We start from the raw sequence: 18,851 nt of genomic DNA, 5'->3' as shown, positions 1-18,851 counted from the left end.
AAAGCCTTTGTAGCAACAACCTTCTGCCTGCTCCATCGAGTGATACCAGCTGCAAAAGACTCCAGTACAGTTGGCTCATGCAATCACCACAATAGTAACGGCAAGACAGAAGCGAAGGATTTGCAAGCTCCTTCCATGGAGCTGTGCCTACAACCACATCAGCAACCTAAATGAGAGCTCTAAGCTCTCCTCTTGCATGCGTAGCCAGCCTAGAAGCTCCGTCGTCGTCGTCGCCATCACGGTCGACAGCAGGTCCGTCGTCGCCTCAAATCTTTTCTTTCTCCAACGTTCCCTTAGATTGACACGTGCCAGATAATAACTAACCAGGGTTAGTTAGAAACACCCATGGTTGAGATGGTGGTCACACTAGGGTTAGTTCACCTTTGGTCAAATAGGTAACTATGGTTAGGGTAGGATTAGTTAAGTGCCACCCAAGCACAGTCCCTTTGTAAGCACAATTTGAATTCAGCATGTGAATAGCCTCTGCCACATCATCAAGGCCTCCTCTTCTTCACAAAACCTTCAAGTAGCCATAACTTGCAATCCAAGAAGGATTTGGACACGGTCCAAAAGGAAAAAGTAATCGTCTTTTCGAGCTCTACGCGCCTGTTAAGTCAGAATCATTGTATGCAATTAGACACTGCCAATATTGAAAGAAATCAATTGGTAAGACCTTTGCAATAAATGGAAAAGCAACGCATGAATGCGGTAAGCATGCCGAAAGCACAAGTGCATGAGATGACCATAGCATGAAGCATGGCATCCACACATAAAGCATCAAGGCACATGGAAGAACAAAGCATCATGTATGAAGCTACACAAGGAAGAAGATTGCAGATTGAAGAACGAGCAGGTCAACTACACAACATCGTCATCAAGCCATGAGCCAAAAGGTGACATCAATGGAATGTATTGAGAAACAAAGACCTTGCCAACCTTGGCTATATGTTGTAAATCAAGCCAAACCACCTGAGAGTAGCTATGAAAGCCCTAGGGGAGGTATTGACATGTAAAAACCACACTTGACCACCTTAAGTAGCAATGCATGCACTAAGGGGAGGTGATGGAATGTAACTCACATCTAACCACCTTGTAGTAGCCAAAGGATCATGGCACCAAGGGGAGGTGTTGAGATATGGTGCCATGAGCACATAGATTAAAGGGCTAAGGTATGGTATAGGAAAGAATTAAAGTAGCCACCCTAGGATGTGGACTACAAGATGTGGAGATGTGGATTGAGGATATCCACAAGGAGAGATGTGGATGAGAGGATCCCACATGGGTTGACTATTCAAAGGGCACTCTCTATATAAGAGTCCTCTCATGTATTGTTGAATACACATTGCAAGAGATATAGATCATTTGCTATCTCCGTCTCATGTCTTATTTAGTGTGCTTTGAGCCACCTTAGTTCTTCCGCTTATCTTGTGTGCACTAGGTTTAACATGATCCTACATTCTTTCGACAAGGTACCCATCATCAAGGTAGAAATGAGCAAAGTGAAATATGGCAAAAAGCAAAATTTCTCATATATAGAGTTGCATTCTATCATGGTCCTTCCCAATACAATCTAGGACAACATTGAAAGGTAATCCTACAAAGACAATGTTTGTGCAATATATCTAGTTTAACCATTTACGTTGCTTTCTTGCACAATCCAACAAAGCACTCTTGCACAACTCCATAAATCTAAGGGACAAGACTCCTATTAAGAAGTTGCACAAGTGAAGATAAAAAGCACAGAGGGCACCCACATATACCCATAATTCCCTCAAGTGAGATCTCATCTTGATAAGATAAAGGTACTTAGATTAGAGTAGGCAATAAAAGGTGATCAATTACTAGCTCACCCCTCCCATGGCCACTATGATTGTTGATCTCTCCTTCCTCATCATGAGCTACAAAAAAGTACTGAGCCACCTATGATTTTGCTCATGATTTTTCTTTGATAGGCTAGTCATTGTAGCATGATTAGTTCTTCTCTTTGTTTGCTTAGAGGCATATGCTTGTAATTATTGATAAGTTCTTACATTATTAAGTCCTCTAGAATATTTATGTGCTTTGAGTCTAGGTGCCTTAAGTTGCTTGTCCTTGGTGAGGGCTTGGTTCAATAGCAAACTCGAGGATGGTTTGCTTGCCTAGTTCACCGATACCCTAGAGTGCCAACTATTTGCTGAATTAGATTTACTTCGTATTGCATCGAGTTCTCTCTTTCTAAAAGCCAAGCTCTTGTAGATTCACCAATCCTTAAGTTTTATTCTACATGCACTTGATTTTTGCTTCCTTCATTTCCTCCTCTCTAATTTTAAGGGGCAAAGATATCTAAAGGGAAGTTTTCTTTATCATATCTATATGACAAGTAATAGCGACCCACCAATGGACCATACATTTATAAAAAACTCCATCTTCAACTATATACCTTATCCAAGTTTTGAAGCCTAGTTTTTTTCAGCCATATTCAACTTCTCCTTAGGGGGACAATGCAATCTTAGTTATTTCTATGGGAGGTATAGGACTATTTGCCAAAAATCATTGCCATTCCTAAGATCTCTTGGGTTCATAGTAGTAGCCTTTGCTCAATACCCTACAAAACTCTAACATCTCTCCCTCCACAAGCAAATGGCATGGAGAAAATATATAATGAAGGTCAAGTACATCAAGATGTGGATGCAAACAACTTCTTTCAACAACTATGTGATAATCCCAACAATGGAAGAATACATCTTGGCAAACTCAAATGTCCAAATTCTAATGGGAAATGATGTTTCTATAACTCTATCTCATAACATATCATGTCAAAGAGGACCAATCGAAATAAATCAAGGTAGCATAGTTCCCCATGGCATTGATTAACAAAGCCTTTGAGTGCTATCTAAACTAATTGCTAGAAAAGGGCTATATAGGATCTACTATCATTTAAGAGGAGGTGCCAAATTGAGAGACTACAAGATGATTCTACCTTACAATTACAAAAGATCAAGTAGGGCAAAAATAAAAGGCGAGAACTAGGAAGAATGATGCATGTATAGCCAAATGTAATCCTTGCCCTAATGACAAGGAAAGTAAGCAGTTATGAATGCTAAAGTGATGATCATGAGGCAATAGGAGATTTCAAGGATGGAATGATTAACTCAAACATTGCGAGCAATGCTTATGAATCCAATCACCATGATGTTAAGCCTTTTAGAAGGAGAAGTGATACACACAAATATCACACCATGAAGATTACATGGAAGCAAAATGGCTACAAAGGTGATGAAAGAAACCTCAAAGAAACAATGCAAGTCACTGAGCAAAATCTTAGAGTATCTCAACCTATAATGCTAATGTATCTAAGAGGGGAAAATGTGTCACGGATGACCTCACTAGACACCTAACCACACCGCAAATGAGTGTCTTGTACTGAGATTCAGGCTTAGCAAAAAAAGGGAGTAACCATGAAGAATATGGTGGCCCATATACAATACTCACATAAGCACGTGTGTTTTCAATACGAGTTCTCAATGTAGACCTCAATAATATCAATAAGCACTGATTGTGGTGTACAAGCAATCTACATTTGCACCAAATGCACAAGTGACAAGGCTAAATCCCATTCGCCTCAATTTTTTAGAAAACCTAATCCTTAGTTTTTCCCCCAAGTTAGATATCCATTTTTAATGTGACAAATCCACCCTAAAGAGCTAGAATCATTACATGAATTCAAGCCAAAATACCCAATGTATTACTTATAAGGGGTGGAAGGCCTAATCTCGATGTATTCCAATCAATAGCTAGAATAAGAATTTGAGCCTATTTCTATAAAATTCGGTGATAGGGTTGACATTAAAATTGTAACCATCCCTCTAGAGCATGAAGCCTAGGGCCCATAGCTATAAGAAGAATTCGAGGCTATTTCTGTAAAATCTGGTGATAGGGATGACACTAAAATTGTAACTATCCCTATAGAGCATAAAGCCAATGGCCCATACCATATAAATGTCGATAGTGGGGCAAGTGTGAATATCTTAGCAAAATGGGCTCGCTATGATGAATTGGGATTATCACATATGAGGATGGCCCATTCAGCATAAGATTGGTTGATCACACGAAAAGGAAACCCTTGGGAATTATAGATGTGTTTTGACCAAAATAGTACAGTCAAGTTCACACTACACCTCACAATATTGGATCTTCCCAAAAGACAAATGACATACCAAATACTATTGCGAAGACTATGGCTAAGTAAAGCATCCATACTCTAGGATTGGGGCATAGATAAGCTCACCATGAAGATAGAGACACCATTGCCAAAGTAAATATGGGAACATGAGAAATCAAACCGATGTACCCAAAGACCATCTTCCACCACACCCTCCACGCATCCTTCTAGAAATGAAAGTGCTAAAGCCAATAGAAGGTGACACCTAGAGTGACATCAACAATTGGATACATGCATTGGTCACAATTGAGAACTACAAGACAACACATCCAATGTGGCCCAAAGTGGATGCACAAATTATACAAGTAGAATCACTAATTTGTGATGAAAAGTTTTAATATCCAATGTTTCGTAGCATGGAAGCTTGAAGAGGCTATAATGGATAGCTATGGTGTACACACTGCGATTAAGACCTACAAAAATGCCACATTAGAAGTCCATCTTTGATAATGATTTGGCAATCCTTCGAGCACTAATGGTAGTTGAGCTCCCCCAATTTAGCCCCTCCTAAACTAACCCGAGGTAGCAAGAATTTACAAAAAGACAAAGAAGGTGGGCAATGTCAAAATGCTAAGGTGGAACACTCAAGTGACTTTGAAAGTGTACAAATTAAGATAGCAGAATTGTACTTGACCAAACCCACACAAATGCTTGAAGCACCAAAGTTTTGATTGGGATCTCAAAGGGCTTGAATGAGCCTGCATGTTACAAGAACCATTACTTGAAAACTTGATGACCATGGAGAATCAATCACCCTGCATGGTACTATGACATGAAGTTGGGGGTAATAAACTTCACGCACCTCTTCACTTCCTACTTCTTTTGAACTAAGTGATAGAGAAATCTATCACTAGGAAAGGGACATTAAAAGAAGCTTTTATACCAAGAGACCACACCATACTATCCTCCCTTAGATGAGAATGAAGATAGTAACATCCCAAGTGATGTTGTACTCAAGCATAGGGACAAGGAAAGGATCAGCGGAGGCCATAATCTCAGCAAGCCAATCTGCAACAAAGAGAAGAGCGATACATTATTGAAAGAAGATATTGCAGCTCAACATGACACGAACTGATATATATCGAGGAGTTTGAAGGGGCTGATTGGGTTGGATGGGTAGGTTTCGGGGAAACATTGCACCTCCTTCATAGATACCTTTACAATTAGCTCAAAACACTCTCCAAAATATCATAAGACACAAAGACCTATAACTTTCAGCAAAGACATGATATCAAACATTCAAACACATATCAAGATGCGTTTTGAAATGGGCTTCGCTTTGATATAAGTTTCGTAAGAAATAGAGAAGCAATCGAAAAGATATGGGCAGTTTACTAGAGGGGGTAAAAACTGTCTAAAAAAGAAACAGTCACACACACAAAGTCATAGATTTTTTATTTGACATTTAATACAATAACTAAAGACAAGGATTATTCTCCTTGAAGAGAGCTTTGTGCTAATATAAGTTTCATCCAAAATCGGACCACCAAGCAAAAAGTTATGAGCAAAATACTGACAGGGAGTAAAACTATCATGACAAACACCTACTCCTTCTACTGGTGCCGACTTGGGAGAATACTACCTCCATGATTAGAATTCATCAACGATCCAAGTCCCATAGAGGTTGCCTAGGAGGGAAGGAAGAGCTCCCTTTGTGACTTGGGAAATAGATAAACCATGTATGCGCAATGAGCGGCCAAATAGACAACACTTTTGAGCACTTTGGAAGAGAAAACAATGGAAAAAGGGAAGAGACACTCAAGAGAGAGAACCTAAAGTGACCTTCATTACCAAAAGAGTGAGACTCCACTTCAATGCAACTCAAAATACTATAAACACAAGGGAGAAGAAGAGGTTTCATACGTACAAGAGGGAGCGGAACCTCCAAGACTACTCAAAAGAGATGATGAACAAGGGAGAGGAGGGCTCCTTTTATAGAGATTTTGTCACCCTCCTTCACCCATTTACAATTGCTGCTTGTAGATTCCTTTCCCCATCAATCCCATAAGCTCGTATGTCACCATCCATGTTCTTATTAGCTACTCTTGCCATGTGTCCCATTAAAAGATGCTCAAGACTCTTAAAATATTGAGAAAGTCAAGAGTCTCCCCACATGGAGTCCATAGGGACCCTCTCTTTTCCATATGTCCACATCCTCCTTATTCCACATACGAATTCTAGAAGGATTCCTCTTGGCTCCACACTCCTCCACATGCCTTCCACACGCTTGGCATGTGGCCTCTCTTATATTATTGGAACACATGGACATGAGCCCACCTCTTTATATGACTCATCTTCCTATTTTCTAAAAACCCCACAATATCCCATACACAAATAACTCTCACCCCATAACAAGGTATTTATCATTCATACACATGGCATTTACAATGATCGATTCCACTCATCCTCTCAATCCCATACAATATCTTAGAAAATAGAAATAAGTGAGAGCCACTAGGCTATCACTTGATACTCAAACTCTTATCAAACATAGAAGAAAACAATACCAATGCCAAATAAAAAATATCAATTTTTGGCGTCACAGTACCCAACTACCATAGAGAATCGGTCACTTGTCTCAAAGTAAGAAATTTTGTAATTTCAAGCCTAATGTGAGAATGAAGGTTAACATAGAAGACATACAACAAAAAGGTTAATGTGAGAATGAAGGTTAACATAGAAGACATAAAACAAAAGGAAGATCTAGAAAAAGAAGCCATCAAGGCAATAGGTCAAGGATCATTAACAACTAGTAGAAAAGGCAAAGCAAATTTATTGCATTTTGATGTGGACCTAAGAGAAGTACCTTGCTACTTTAAGAACTATACAAGGGGCAACATGCCTATAGCAATACCTAAACCAAAAAGAGATTCAAGCATATTGCAACAAATTTCTTGGGATGAATCCTAGTTTACAAATTCTAGCCAACAAGATAAGAAAGTTGAATCTTGCTTGGCAAGGACAAGATAAACTTGTATACCATTGGTAATCAAATTACACAAGAAAAATAAAAAAAATAAAATCATTACTCATGAAATACATGAATCGTATTGATTGGTCCAATCAACAAATAAAAAGGATTTCCCCCAAAATGGCAAAACACACCATACCTAATAAGGAAGTACCAACCCAAACAAATCCAAAGTATGGTGCCATTGTGTATAAGGAACTATAATAGTTATTGGACCACCAGATCCATTTATGAACTTGAATACACTAATTGGGTGTGTCCAATTCTCATTGTGCCAAAAAAGAACTTGAGGCCAAGAATATGCATGAATCTAAAAAATGTAAAAGCAGTAATACTCATCGGGATCCAAGAGGAATATATTACACAAGGACGGATATAGCCTACTACAAATGATGAAGAAGAACTTAGGACAAAAATAATATAGCTTGGTTCAAAATTACAACCACAAGGGCCACTATAAAATGAGGTTAATAAATAAGTGCCAAATGCATCATCTGTTCACATGGATGTGATAGGCAGTACGCCCAAGCTGTGCAAGCAACTCTATCATTAGAGCTATTAATCCAAGAGCATACTAGCAATAAAGTAAGTGTCTTGAAAGCAAAACAAATTGGAACACAAAGTAAAGGGGTAAGATCCAACATGGACACGTTGGAGCCAACTATATCACCACTACAGATGACACAATCTTGCATTTCAAATTATTTAGCATCACAATCAACATATGCAAGAAATGTTAGATCTATTTACGAATATGGCATTAGAAGACCAACAAATGAAAATGGTAAGGCAAATAACCCTTCAAACAAAGTTCTACTAGATAAAGCAAGAGAGAATGATGGTTAAGGCAAGCATGGCATAACCAAAATAGCAAGAATGGCACCTGCAAAAGACTCTAGAAGGGAGTATGAGATGTGCAAAACATATCAAAAAATCCTTAATGTTGAATCAATTGAAACCCTTTGAGTAATAACTCTCATGCAATTAAAAAAAAAAGGGACTCTTGAAATGCCAGTAAAAGTTATTAGAAAGGAAGAAAGATACCTAGAGGTGCTAGTACATGAACTATTGCAACAATGCACATACCAAGAACTTGTTGAAAGCTCTTAAGAGAGAGGCCATCTTGAAGGTCAAGTGCTTGTATCTAATGGAAGTATATTGAAGGTCAAGCATCAACCAATTAAACTCTTAATTGGACTACCCACTTCCAATTGGGACAAACCAATGGATGAAAAGATTCTGTGACACATATGCCAAAACGTGGAAGTGAATGATAAGAATGTGCTATGTCTCCTAATACATGCAAGGCTCATAAGAATGAAACATGAGGTTGCAATGACATATGAATTTCAATGGCAAGTCCTCCTCTTAGTAGGATCGTAGTAGCAAGTAGTTTCTACCTTTGTTGCAATAACCACCCTCCTAAGGCATAGGGTGCAATTCCACATCACATCCAACCTATGAGTGTGGTATATCTCAAATCTCACCTACCCTATCTTGCCACTTCCTATCAATCTTCTCATTTCCCTCCCCGATTTTGCCACCATTCTCCTCACCTTTCTTGAAATCCAAGCCAACCAATACTCCTTGCCATGCCTCTTTGCTCATGTTTCCCACATCTTTCAGCTAGCCCATCAATCCCAATACTATCACCCACTTCCTATCAAATCTTGATAATCCTACCTTATAGGACTATAAAGCATCTCTAGCCATTTGCTCATCCTTCCTCCACTTTCCACCATGCCCTAATCCACAACAAAGCTTGACAATCTAGGCACTAGAGACACATTTACCATACCATTCCAATTAAAAAAATCATAGTAGAACTTTGTCTATGCAATCAAGCATAGTCTAAGGATGGGTAATCAATTTGATCTAGGGAAATTGTGACATTGTTTGTGCACCAATGCAAGGCACGACTAAATAATCTTCTTAATAAGTATAGCTTTGTTATGGTAATAGAAATTTATGAAGGCCTTATTTCGATTTTAGACTATAGGGTTTAGGTTGATGGGTAGTCCAAGACATACATGTGTTTTGAGTAGCAACATGGTTTCACTTGTAATTGAGGACAGCTCTTAATAAGCCTCTTTGTTGTAGGGATGTGGAGAAACCCATAACATTCTCCAACCATTCTCAAGGATTCATCTCTAGAACATCTACACATATCCTTGCCACATGTTTTGCAGGGAGAGAAAATTTACTTGAGATGGGATGGAGACAAGGGTGTCCGAGTTCGTATCAAGTCAAAATCCAGTGGAGAGGTCATTTCACATAGATCCCCTTTGTCATGCATGATGTGGGGGTTGCCCAGTAGGGGCACTCTAGGTCCAGAATGCCTAGCCATTGCATTTGAATAATGTCGTCCCAAGCCACTGAGTCGCTTTGCTTGGTTGATGCAAGAACTAGGAAAGGCCGTTCTCTAGAATGGAACTCTACCAAAGTCACCTACAAACCATGGAAGGGGTAAGGTAAACGAGAGAGTGATGTGGCAAGGTACCCCTTTTGTCAATATTACAATCGAAGGTGGTGAAGAAGGAGGAGCTCCATGGCTTCATCAATGGCTTCTCCCCTCTTTCTGCTCATCACTATCGTGCTTCTCTACCCTGCACTCGCATCTGCAACTCTCCCTACGGCTCCTGCATTCATCTGGTCCGATCACAGGTTCGTTTCCAACTGCCTCTCTCTTCCAGATCGCGTTTCCTTCCAGGATTTCAAGAGCTTTGTGTCTCCAATTCCACAAATAACTTTCTCCTGTTTGCGAATCCACGGTTCTCTGTGTGATTTTGAACGAAGTTTATAAATTCGCAGAATTTCCGGGCCGCAAATTCAAGGTGCCGTGGATTATCGGGTTCACTCACCTCCGAGTCTTGTGGAAACTCTAATGCAGCAGTTTGGCTGGTCAAATTTATTGGTATGACAGCAAGCAAAACTTGTCGATCCTTCGTATCTTGCTTCCTCTCGTGGCCTTCTTCCTTTTATGATCAACAGAAAATCTTGTTTACATGTTGTCATAGAGCCAGTTTTAACAGATGTCTTGTTTTCGTAATTTTCACAGTGCTCTCATATCGGAGAAGACGAAAAGGTGGAGATGGTTATGGCGTTCATTGGTAGTCAGGTATTTTTCGTTGCTAACCCCCTGTCGTACGTTGCGAAGATTAACATTGGAAGTAAAGTTCTCATTGGAAGGCTGTAATGGATTCTGGGACAAATAGGCTAGTCAATACATCGAATCCCTCAAAGGGAAAAACGAATAAAAGGTTCCACTACTCCTAGTTTGAGTCGGGGACCCTTTGGCCTAGGCTTGAAGTCCTTGATAATATAAGCTTTCGTTTCATCTCATCATCAGAAGTATCTGGGAGGTGTGCTAGACACCCCCAATTCCCCGGAGGTGTAATCTCATGTTGTTTTCAGTTTTCTTTTATGGGCTTTTTTGGCCTTCAACACACGTAATAAATCTTTGTTCTTTCCCAGCAAGGAGTTGAGGACGAAAGCATATACCTTAATATATCCAATCGAACAAATTCAGATTCTCTTGTTCTCAAGTCCAAATTTCTACAATAAAAATCAAAGAGAAAACAAAAGAGAAGAAATATGAGCTAACAAAGAAAACTTGAAAAACAAAAGGTAGACATACCTAGCAAGCAAAGCAATTCTTATGTTGTCATCGGTGTTTTTTGGTGGGATATGTTTTAGAACCACCAAGACTCCAACTGGACTCGGACCACCATCATGCCCATAAGGAGCTCAAGCTACTCATGCATGACACGACACATGATACAGCAAGAACAACTCCTTACACAAGGAATTTTCTCCATTTTTTCCTAGATTCATTAGCAGGGCTTCTAGAGGTGGAGTAGACACTTCTAATTGCTCCCCCCCCTTCCCCAAAACAGTAGACTGCTCATGTATTCAAATTTCAGTTTGTTGGTCCCATACGCGTTTTTGGCCTTCAACAAACCTTTCTTTCTTTTCTCGAGCAAGACAGTATGGATGGCAAAAACCTTACCCCAAAAACCACTAAGGAAGCTTGGACGGAGGGTGGAGTATCTATTGTGAGATTGAAACTGCACTATGTTGTGTTTTTAGAGGATGAGTTTGGGAATGTTATTGGATTCATCTAGGTATATGAATATATATGTGTGTGTGTGTGTGTGTGTGTGTGTATATATATATATAGAGAGAGAGAGACAGAGAGAGGTTGCAGAAGACCAAGACATTTCAGGTGAAAAAAATCATTGCCTGTAGAAAGTGTCTATCATACCACTGAGTGAAACGACAGCTTTAACTTGTAATAATTCAGATCTCTGTTTAAAAAAGCATGTGACAATTTGCTACGAAAATTCCATGGCAATACAATGAGGCTGCTAGTTTTGTCACACTTTTGTTATCAGTAGTAATGGTAAAGGCTTGAGGTACATTTTTAGCTGGTAGTGGTAACTTATGAATGCCTGCAATGCTCAGTTGCGCTCTGAGGACATCTCTGGTGATGCAGATGCTAATTCGGCTGTGCTACACGTATTAAAGGTAAGATACTTTATGCCACAGTTAAAGTTGGGACTCTGCCCAGATCTGGTTCCTATTTGGTTTAATTAAATGCTCGACTAGAATCAAAATTGAGCAGTGGCTCAGATCTGGGTTCCTTTTTATTCTAATCGAACTCTTGATTTTGTGAATTTTAGGAGTCATTTTCATCTTCAAATTATTCGATGGCTTTTCCCTATGTTGCTCTCCCTACTGAAAAGCCAGGAATTGCAAAGAGGTTGCTGTCTAGCATTAAGGACAGTTGTGAGTTAAAGTCAAGACCTGGGAAGACAGTGATTGTAGGATCATGCATCGGGCACATTCTAGATGCAAAATGGCTCGTCTTGGCTGAAGGAATTGAACTGGTTGACAGTATAGAGGACATCAAGGTGCACTTCAAGCTAAAATAAGCTTTTCTTCACATCCAAATCTGAGATTTAACGATTGGAAATGACACAAGTTAATTTGATTCTACAGGACTTTATCGACACAAGGAAGGTCAGTAGGACAATTAGTGAAACTGACATCATGTTTGTTTGCCCGGCATCCAGTTTGGAGCCTGAAGTAACCCAACCTGAAGGTATGTTTTATTGTCATATTTTCCTGCAAGTAGTGACACAGCACTAGTGGATTCCATAATTACAATAAGGTGTAGTGAATTGAGATGCTAGAGGGAAAGGTATCTTTCACTGCTTTGGAATGTTGCTGACTGGCATTCCTGTGGCAAAGAAAGGACTGTTAGACAAAATTTCATTACTTAAGAGGAAGAAGATGATGTTCAATTAGGGTTATAAGATGTAACTCGATGGTTTAATGATAGAGACCTGAATTCTGTGCATATTTGTTGAGCTGTAATTAAGAGGGGGGTGGTGGTCGATCAATATTCAATGAGCCCATTGGCTGTCATTGAATGAACGCAATATTAATAGAGGTGCTGTCCTGCCCCCTTATAAAATTGGCAGAAATATGTAATATTTTTTTGGTTAGCCCTTAACCCCTTATAAAATTGGCAGAAATATGTAAAAGCATCACCCATGAAGAGAGTCTCCTTGGAGGTGAAGCTGAATCCTACAAAGTCTTTGACGACGCAGAAGCACATCAACAAGCTGCAGGGTCTTCAGCAAGAGGTTCTTCAAAAAGGAAGGGCTCTCTTGCGTACGCTTGTCTCTTTTACTTCTGCATTTGCATCTTCTCTTCATAATCTGCAAATAGTCGTCTCTTGGTACTACACGATCCTTCTGAATCAGAACTTAAATCTCATTTTTAAGTTCTGGTTACCCTGTTCCCCGTTCAAAGATCAAAATTTTCCAAGAAAGGCCTTAATTCAGCGATTCCAAAATTCAGCGTTTGTAGGGCTCAGAGACCTCTTGCCCCCCAAAACTCGGGGTTTGCATATGGCCTTCTGTCCAGGCCTTCAGATCTCAGATTTTGCACAAGGTCCCAAAAGCCTTGTTCAACGTACTGATCTGCAGCCTTGCATGCGAGGGTGTCCCACACCCCTTCCTCCGTCCAGCCCTTCCTGCACTTGGCCTTCTTGTACGGCACTCTTCCACTGTGTTTACCGTGCGAGCTTTTCCTACGCATCACGTTCTCGTACGGCTCCCTCCCGTGCAGTCTTCTTATACACTTACGCTTGCTGTCCGTGCCTCCGTCCCGCATGCTCTCTTGCTGTCCCGGTCGTGGATTGTCGCTGCTCTGATACCAAATGTAAAGAATCGGATTCCTCGAGAATGCAAATTTGTGCAATGCATGCAGAATTTGAATGCCAATTGGCCCTCCAATGGGGGAAGAGCACCCTCGTGAGAGTACTTGTTTCTCTTTTCGACCTACATGCAAAGTGTGTGAGAGATGGCAGATGAATGCAAGGTGAATAGGATGCTACGTGAGATTCACAATGAAAGGGTGATACCCTTTCATTAATGTCCCTTGAGATCACTCACGTTCCATCTTCCCATTTACACCTACCCTTAGCCTATGACCCATGCATCTACCATTCAATGCACCTTAATGCACCCTTCCCTTCCTATTGCCCCTAGGACCTAGACACGTGTGTGCACATTTTTATAATAGAATAAGTGTCACATGTCCAAATTTGATGCTGTCTCAAGTAGTCGCTCCAGCTCGATTAGTTCTATCTACTGAGATGATCCACCGCCATAACAAATCGGTCAGTGTCCCATCATGAATACAAATACATGTTACACCATTGGTGTATAATATATAATAATTTTTTTAATGTCTACTAATCACGGATTATTGATTTCTCTTATCATGACACACTTGTGCCAATGTTTCTAGACCACGAAGAGTAGCTTCTGAACCCTCCACAGGGCAGAGGTTCTGAGGCTCTAACCACCCAATAGTCAAAAGGGTAGAACAACAACGAGGGAAAATGAAAGTCTTCCCATTCGATGTCTTCCAAGAAGAAGTCTAACTCAAATCATGATGCCTTAAAGGCAATTAGGCCTATAGCCATTGTGGAAAACTGTGGCATCTCTTCCTGGCTCAGAGACTTCTGATCACCTTGGCCAGTTGATTCATCTACGACCTTTTTCCCCTTGTGATCAGCTAAGGTTTGGTTGACTTCCTTTATCTGCAAAGGCACAAGGCCAAGGCTCTCATCCCTAGTTCTTAAGTAACAGGATTGGCAGTCTGCACTTCCTGCTTGGCCTCAGTGGCAATGCTTCTAAGTTCTGCCATAGCTTCTTCTAACTCCATGGTGTTTTTTGAGAGGGGGTGTTGGAAAGGTCACCTCCCCATCTGTAAGCCCCCCATATGAGGAGAGCATGGGGGGGTGAAGATGGGTGTTGAGAGAAGGCCACATGGGCAGCACTATGGCTGCCATGGGGGCAGAGATCAGAGAAAGAGAGAAGAACCTGGAGGAGCCATGGTAGGCTGCAACAAATGGAGCTAATGGACGGAAAGTTGGCTATGGATATTTAGCCTGGATCTGGCCTGGCAGAGGCAGATTTGAAGCAGCACCAGTTGGCGGAGTATACCCAGGAGAAAGACGACTAAGAGGAGAACCTGTTTGGTAGTGCTTGTGGGCAGGAAATTGACCTGTAGCAAGGCCCTGGAACTGGCGCAATACATGGCAGGTGCAGGCAGAAAGTTTTGGGAGCAGCAGGACACTGACCCTCAGGCCTACGTCCAGGAGGCAGAGGAGACCCAGAGGTGCTGCAGACTGAGTCATCTAAGGGCTGGAATCTAGGCTGTCTTCTAGGGCAGCAAGGTGCTGAAGTCTTTGGACGGACAGTCTACATACGCTCGAGGTTGAGCATGTGGGTTCGAGTCTAGAGATATCCGGCAGATAGTAGAAGTACCTTGTGGTAAGATCAAAGTACGACGCTCTGGTGGAACTTTGGATCTCTCTCTCTTTTGTATCTGGCTGGATTATTGTCTATTGATGAGTCTACACATCTATTTGATGCACATAAGTTAAAGAAGTTTGTGATTCCACTCCCACACACACACTGTGTGAGCTCCTGGGCTATTCTATCAGTCTTTGGTTGTGCGTACCCTATGTTGGTCGATTTCTAACATCCAGGACATAGCAGTGGTATGCAGGATAGTTGGCCTCATGCCAACTATGAGCCAGGTTCGTGATTGGATCCAGGCGAGCTTAGCATTGGACAAGGACCACATTCAGGAGGTTACTATCTATGGCAAAGGGGACAGCAGGAGTGGGTGCAGAACCACCAGCAGAGGATGTGAGCATGCAGCAATTCCAGTGCCAAATGTTTTTTTACCTGCCCTGAAAACAGCAGAACTGCGTCGAAATCGGCACCGAAACAGGTCACCTAGGTGCAGTGCAGCTATGCAGGCGCCCAGTTTCAAACTGCTGGTAGAAGATGGGGGCTGCAAGAAAACAGGTTGACTGCTGGTGCAACTGAAATTTCTTGTGACAAAACTCCTTTCCCGGACTTGGATGGAGTGGGGAGCGCAGGGCAGGGTAACAGCATGGCTTGATACCGAATATGAGAGATGGAGATGGTGGAGTAAGCAAATAGGTGAAGCTTTACAGAATTGAAGTTGCAAGAATGAAGATACAAAGGATTGTCAACAGGACAAAAGTCTGAAACCCTAGGTTAGACTAGGGTTAAAACCCACACAAACCACTTGGAAAAACTGCGGTTAATCCTCCTAACTAATTATTACGTTGGCCTGCTGTAAATATTACAATATTTCCAACAATTAGGGAGCGTTAGCTGCAGATTTCATACATGTTTCAGGGACACCAAGATCCAGTAGATCCCTTTCACTGATCATGAGCAGAGTCCTAGCGTTTTCCAACATCTCGAGCATTTTCCAACTCAGAGTTATCTCATCTATGTCATATCATTTTCTGTCACTTATTGCCTGTATTGGGCAGACTTCCCCCTTTTTTTGGCTGATTGCTACCGCTGTTGGGTCTCTTGCGGTCTCGTTTAAGTATATAAATGCTCGATAGTACTTTCATCTGGAGGGGGGGAGAGAGAGAGAGAGAGAGAGAGAGAGAGAGAGAGAGAGAGTTTATTAAAACCGATGGGTCTATGAGACTGAAAGAAAACCTGATACAATGAGCAAAGGGTGGAGCTACTAAACGAGCATCCTAACCCATGCTAGAGAAAAACTTTGTAGACATAGTCAATGGTATCATCATACATGTCATCATTGTCATATACATCCATCGCTGGCAACCTCATCCCCATGGGAGATGCAGTCTGATCCCATCTGTGGAGAGAGAGAGAGAGAGAGAGAGAGAGAGAGAGAGAGAAAGAAAGAAATTTTATTAGAGTCTTCGGAAGGCCGATGGGTCTATGAGACTGAAAGAAAACCTGATACAAATCACAGTAAGGGTGGAGCTACTGAAACGAGTATCATCACCCGTGCTGAACCCTAAGTCTGATCATACATAATCAAATACATCTGGATGTAACAATGAAAAGAAAAGGACTGGAATGGAGCGGAATCCTCCATATGTCATGTCACCTTGGCTGGTGCATAGCCGGTGATGGGACGTTGGCGCCCGTCAAGGGGTGCCATGCGTCTCGGTCTCTTGGACGAGGCTTGACACAAGGCCAGAGCCACCGTGACTCCCGTGGGACATATCTCGGGTCTAAACAATGATGGGAGGTCCCCCAGAGTGATCTGTGTGTCCCCTCGATGTCTCGTGTGTCGTGTTGCGGTCGTCGGGTCGGGGTCTCTGTCACGTCTGCGGCTAGAGATTGGACGATCAATGTCACTCGGTGGGAAGAACTCTGTGATCCTGCTCTGAGAGGTGTCTGATGATGTGGCCAAGCCCCGTCGCCTGAGTAAGTACTCTCTGTGTCGGACCCCCTCGTGAATGAAGGCCGCAAGGCATCTCTAATCTGGGTAGGCGAGGAATCTGGAAAGGAGCCCGGAGCCGTCTCTGAAGAGGCAGTGGTAGCGACCGCTGAAAATAAAATGCTCCTCCGACTCAACCTCTCGACAGTCGCACAATATCCATAAGCGATGCTCCCTAGGAATCCCCTCTGCTTTGCCGCTCTCTATGCGGAGGCGGTGTGATGATACCCGAAACTGTCCGATGGAGATCCATAGTGAGTGAGGCATATAAAGCTCAGTGTACCCCGGTGGTGTGATGAATCCCTCCTCTGAAATACGAAGACAGTAATCTCTGTAGAAACTCAGCTTCATTGGAAGCTCCCTCGGCTCCAACCAAGTCCTAAAGGTGTGTAGCTGCAGGAGATCCTCTCGAATGACCTGGTTGGTGTGAGAGAGAGAGAGAGAGAGGTCCTTGTTTACAACCCATGCTGACTTCCTGCTAACATATGATTTTTCTGCTCTCTAATCCCAATCCTTGTGTGTGCCATCTATAATACCTTGTTAGTTGTATTGGTCTTTCGCTTATGCAACTTTTATTTTCTATGCAGGTGATATATTGGCAATGATTTTATCGGCTTTGCGGCAGTCAGGGACAAGTAATGTCGTCCTATATGCCTCAGATCCCTTTGAACCTTTCAGTGTTGACACTTTTCGAGGTCGATTGCTATCATCAAATTCTAGTAGCAGTAATTCGACCTGTGATGAAGTTTGTGAAACCATAGCAGGCTTTTATGAGGGCTTGATAGTGGTATGTTTCTCATTTCTGAATGTCTAAGTCCTTATCGTTTTTTATGAAATTGCAAAACAAGCTTCCCTGCATGCAATGGATTATCTAACCTATTACTAGGGCAGTCAGTTTATATTGAGGCCCTCTTCATTGTAACTTGATTGCAGGCCATTACTCTGTTGATTATATTGATATCGGGTTTGTGTTGCATGATGGGTATTGACACGCCAACGAGGTTTGAAGCTCTCCATGATTCTTAGACAACTTAGTCATCCTCTGTACTGTTCCTTACAAAGGTTTAGATCTCCCTGGAATCAGTTGGGAGCGTCGGTTCTAATGGTACTCTTTCATACAAATCCTTGCTTTAATAAGAGGGCTGTAAAAGACTCTTTGCATAGTACTTGAGCGAAGCTGTGTAGAATTATTAAGCTGTTACTCTTCTTTTGAGCCTCCCCTTCTAGTGGTCGAGTAGATGGGTTACTACCTATCTATGTATGCATGCATATTTATATGTGCGCATGTGTATGTGTTTGTATGTATGTGAATAATGTCCTTGTGTACATTCGAGTTGCCAGTCTTTCTGTCTTTAATGGTAGACTTTCTCCACTTCTATAATCTAATCTCTGGTTATGATCTCCCTTGTAACTTATCTCTTGTACTATAATTTTTTCTTTTCACTCATAATACAGCCTTTGATAAATTTAGTAGCACGGGTAGTATCGCCTTATAATAATCAAATTTTCAATAATAAAAGATCTAAATAGCTTTTCTTTCTTATTTGTTTAAATTTTTTTTGGTCAAGTGATTCTAGTTTTACTAAAATTTCCTTGAAGCCCTGTACTAGTAGTGACTTCATGTTCGTAAACCTTGATGCGTATCTCCATTTATAGAAACCTAAAATCCCTATCTATCGACCAATTGGGCTAGGTACTTGGTCCAATTCCTCTTGTAAACTCTCCTAGATTACAATGCTTTTCGGAGTAGATTTCAAGCATAATTTTTATATTTTTTTTGGAGACCTTTTTACCAACTTACATGTTTGACGTTTTGGAAGAGGGTAAATCGAAGTGCTTGACGTATTG

The 18,851-nt window shown here is 41.4% G+C and overlaps 1 protein-coding gene across 1 annotated transcript; it reads left to right on the top strand.

Annotated features, from left to right (window-relative positions):
- Positions 1-9,672: 9,672 nt before the first annotated feature.
- Positions 9,673-18,245, top strand: LOC147898060 (uncharacterized). Its single transcript, XM_087379577.1, has 8 exons — positions 9,673-9,836; positions 9,984-10,086; positions 10,231-10,290; positions 11,637-11,699; positions 11,855-12,085; positions 12,174-12,276; positions 17,591-17,790; positions 17,937-18,245. The coding sequence occupies exons 1-8, from the start codon at positions 9,721-9,723 to the stop codon at positions 18,027-18,029; spliced, it is 969 nt and encodes a 322-aa protein (XP_087235703.1). The 5' UTR covers positions 9,673-9,720; the 3' UTR covers positions 18,030-18,245.
- Positions 18,246-18,851: the final 606 nt, after the last annotated feature.

This window comes from Dipteris shenzhenensis, chromosome 9 (assembly GCF_047967505.1).
Source record: "Dipteris shenzhenensis isolate YYH24624 ecotype China chromosome 9, Dip_SZ_1.0, whole genome shotgun sequence".
Lineage (NCBI taxonomy): Eukaryota > Viridiplantae > Streptophyta > Polypodiopsida > Gleicheniales > Dipteridaceae > Dipteris > Dipteris shenzhenensis.
This window is presented reverse-complemented; position numbering and strand designations above follow the sequence as displayed.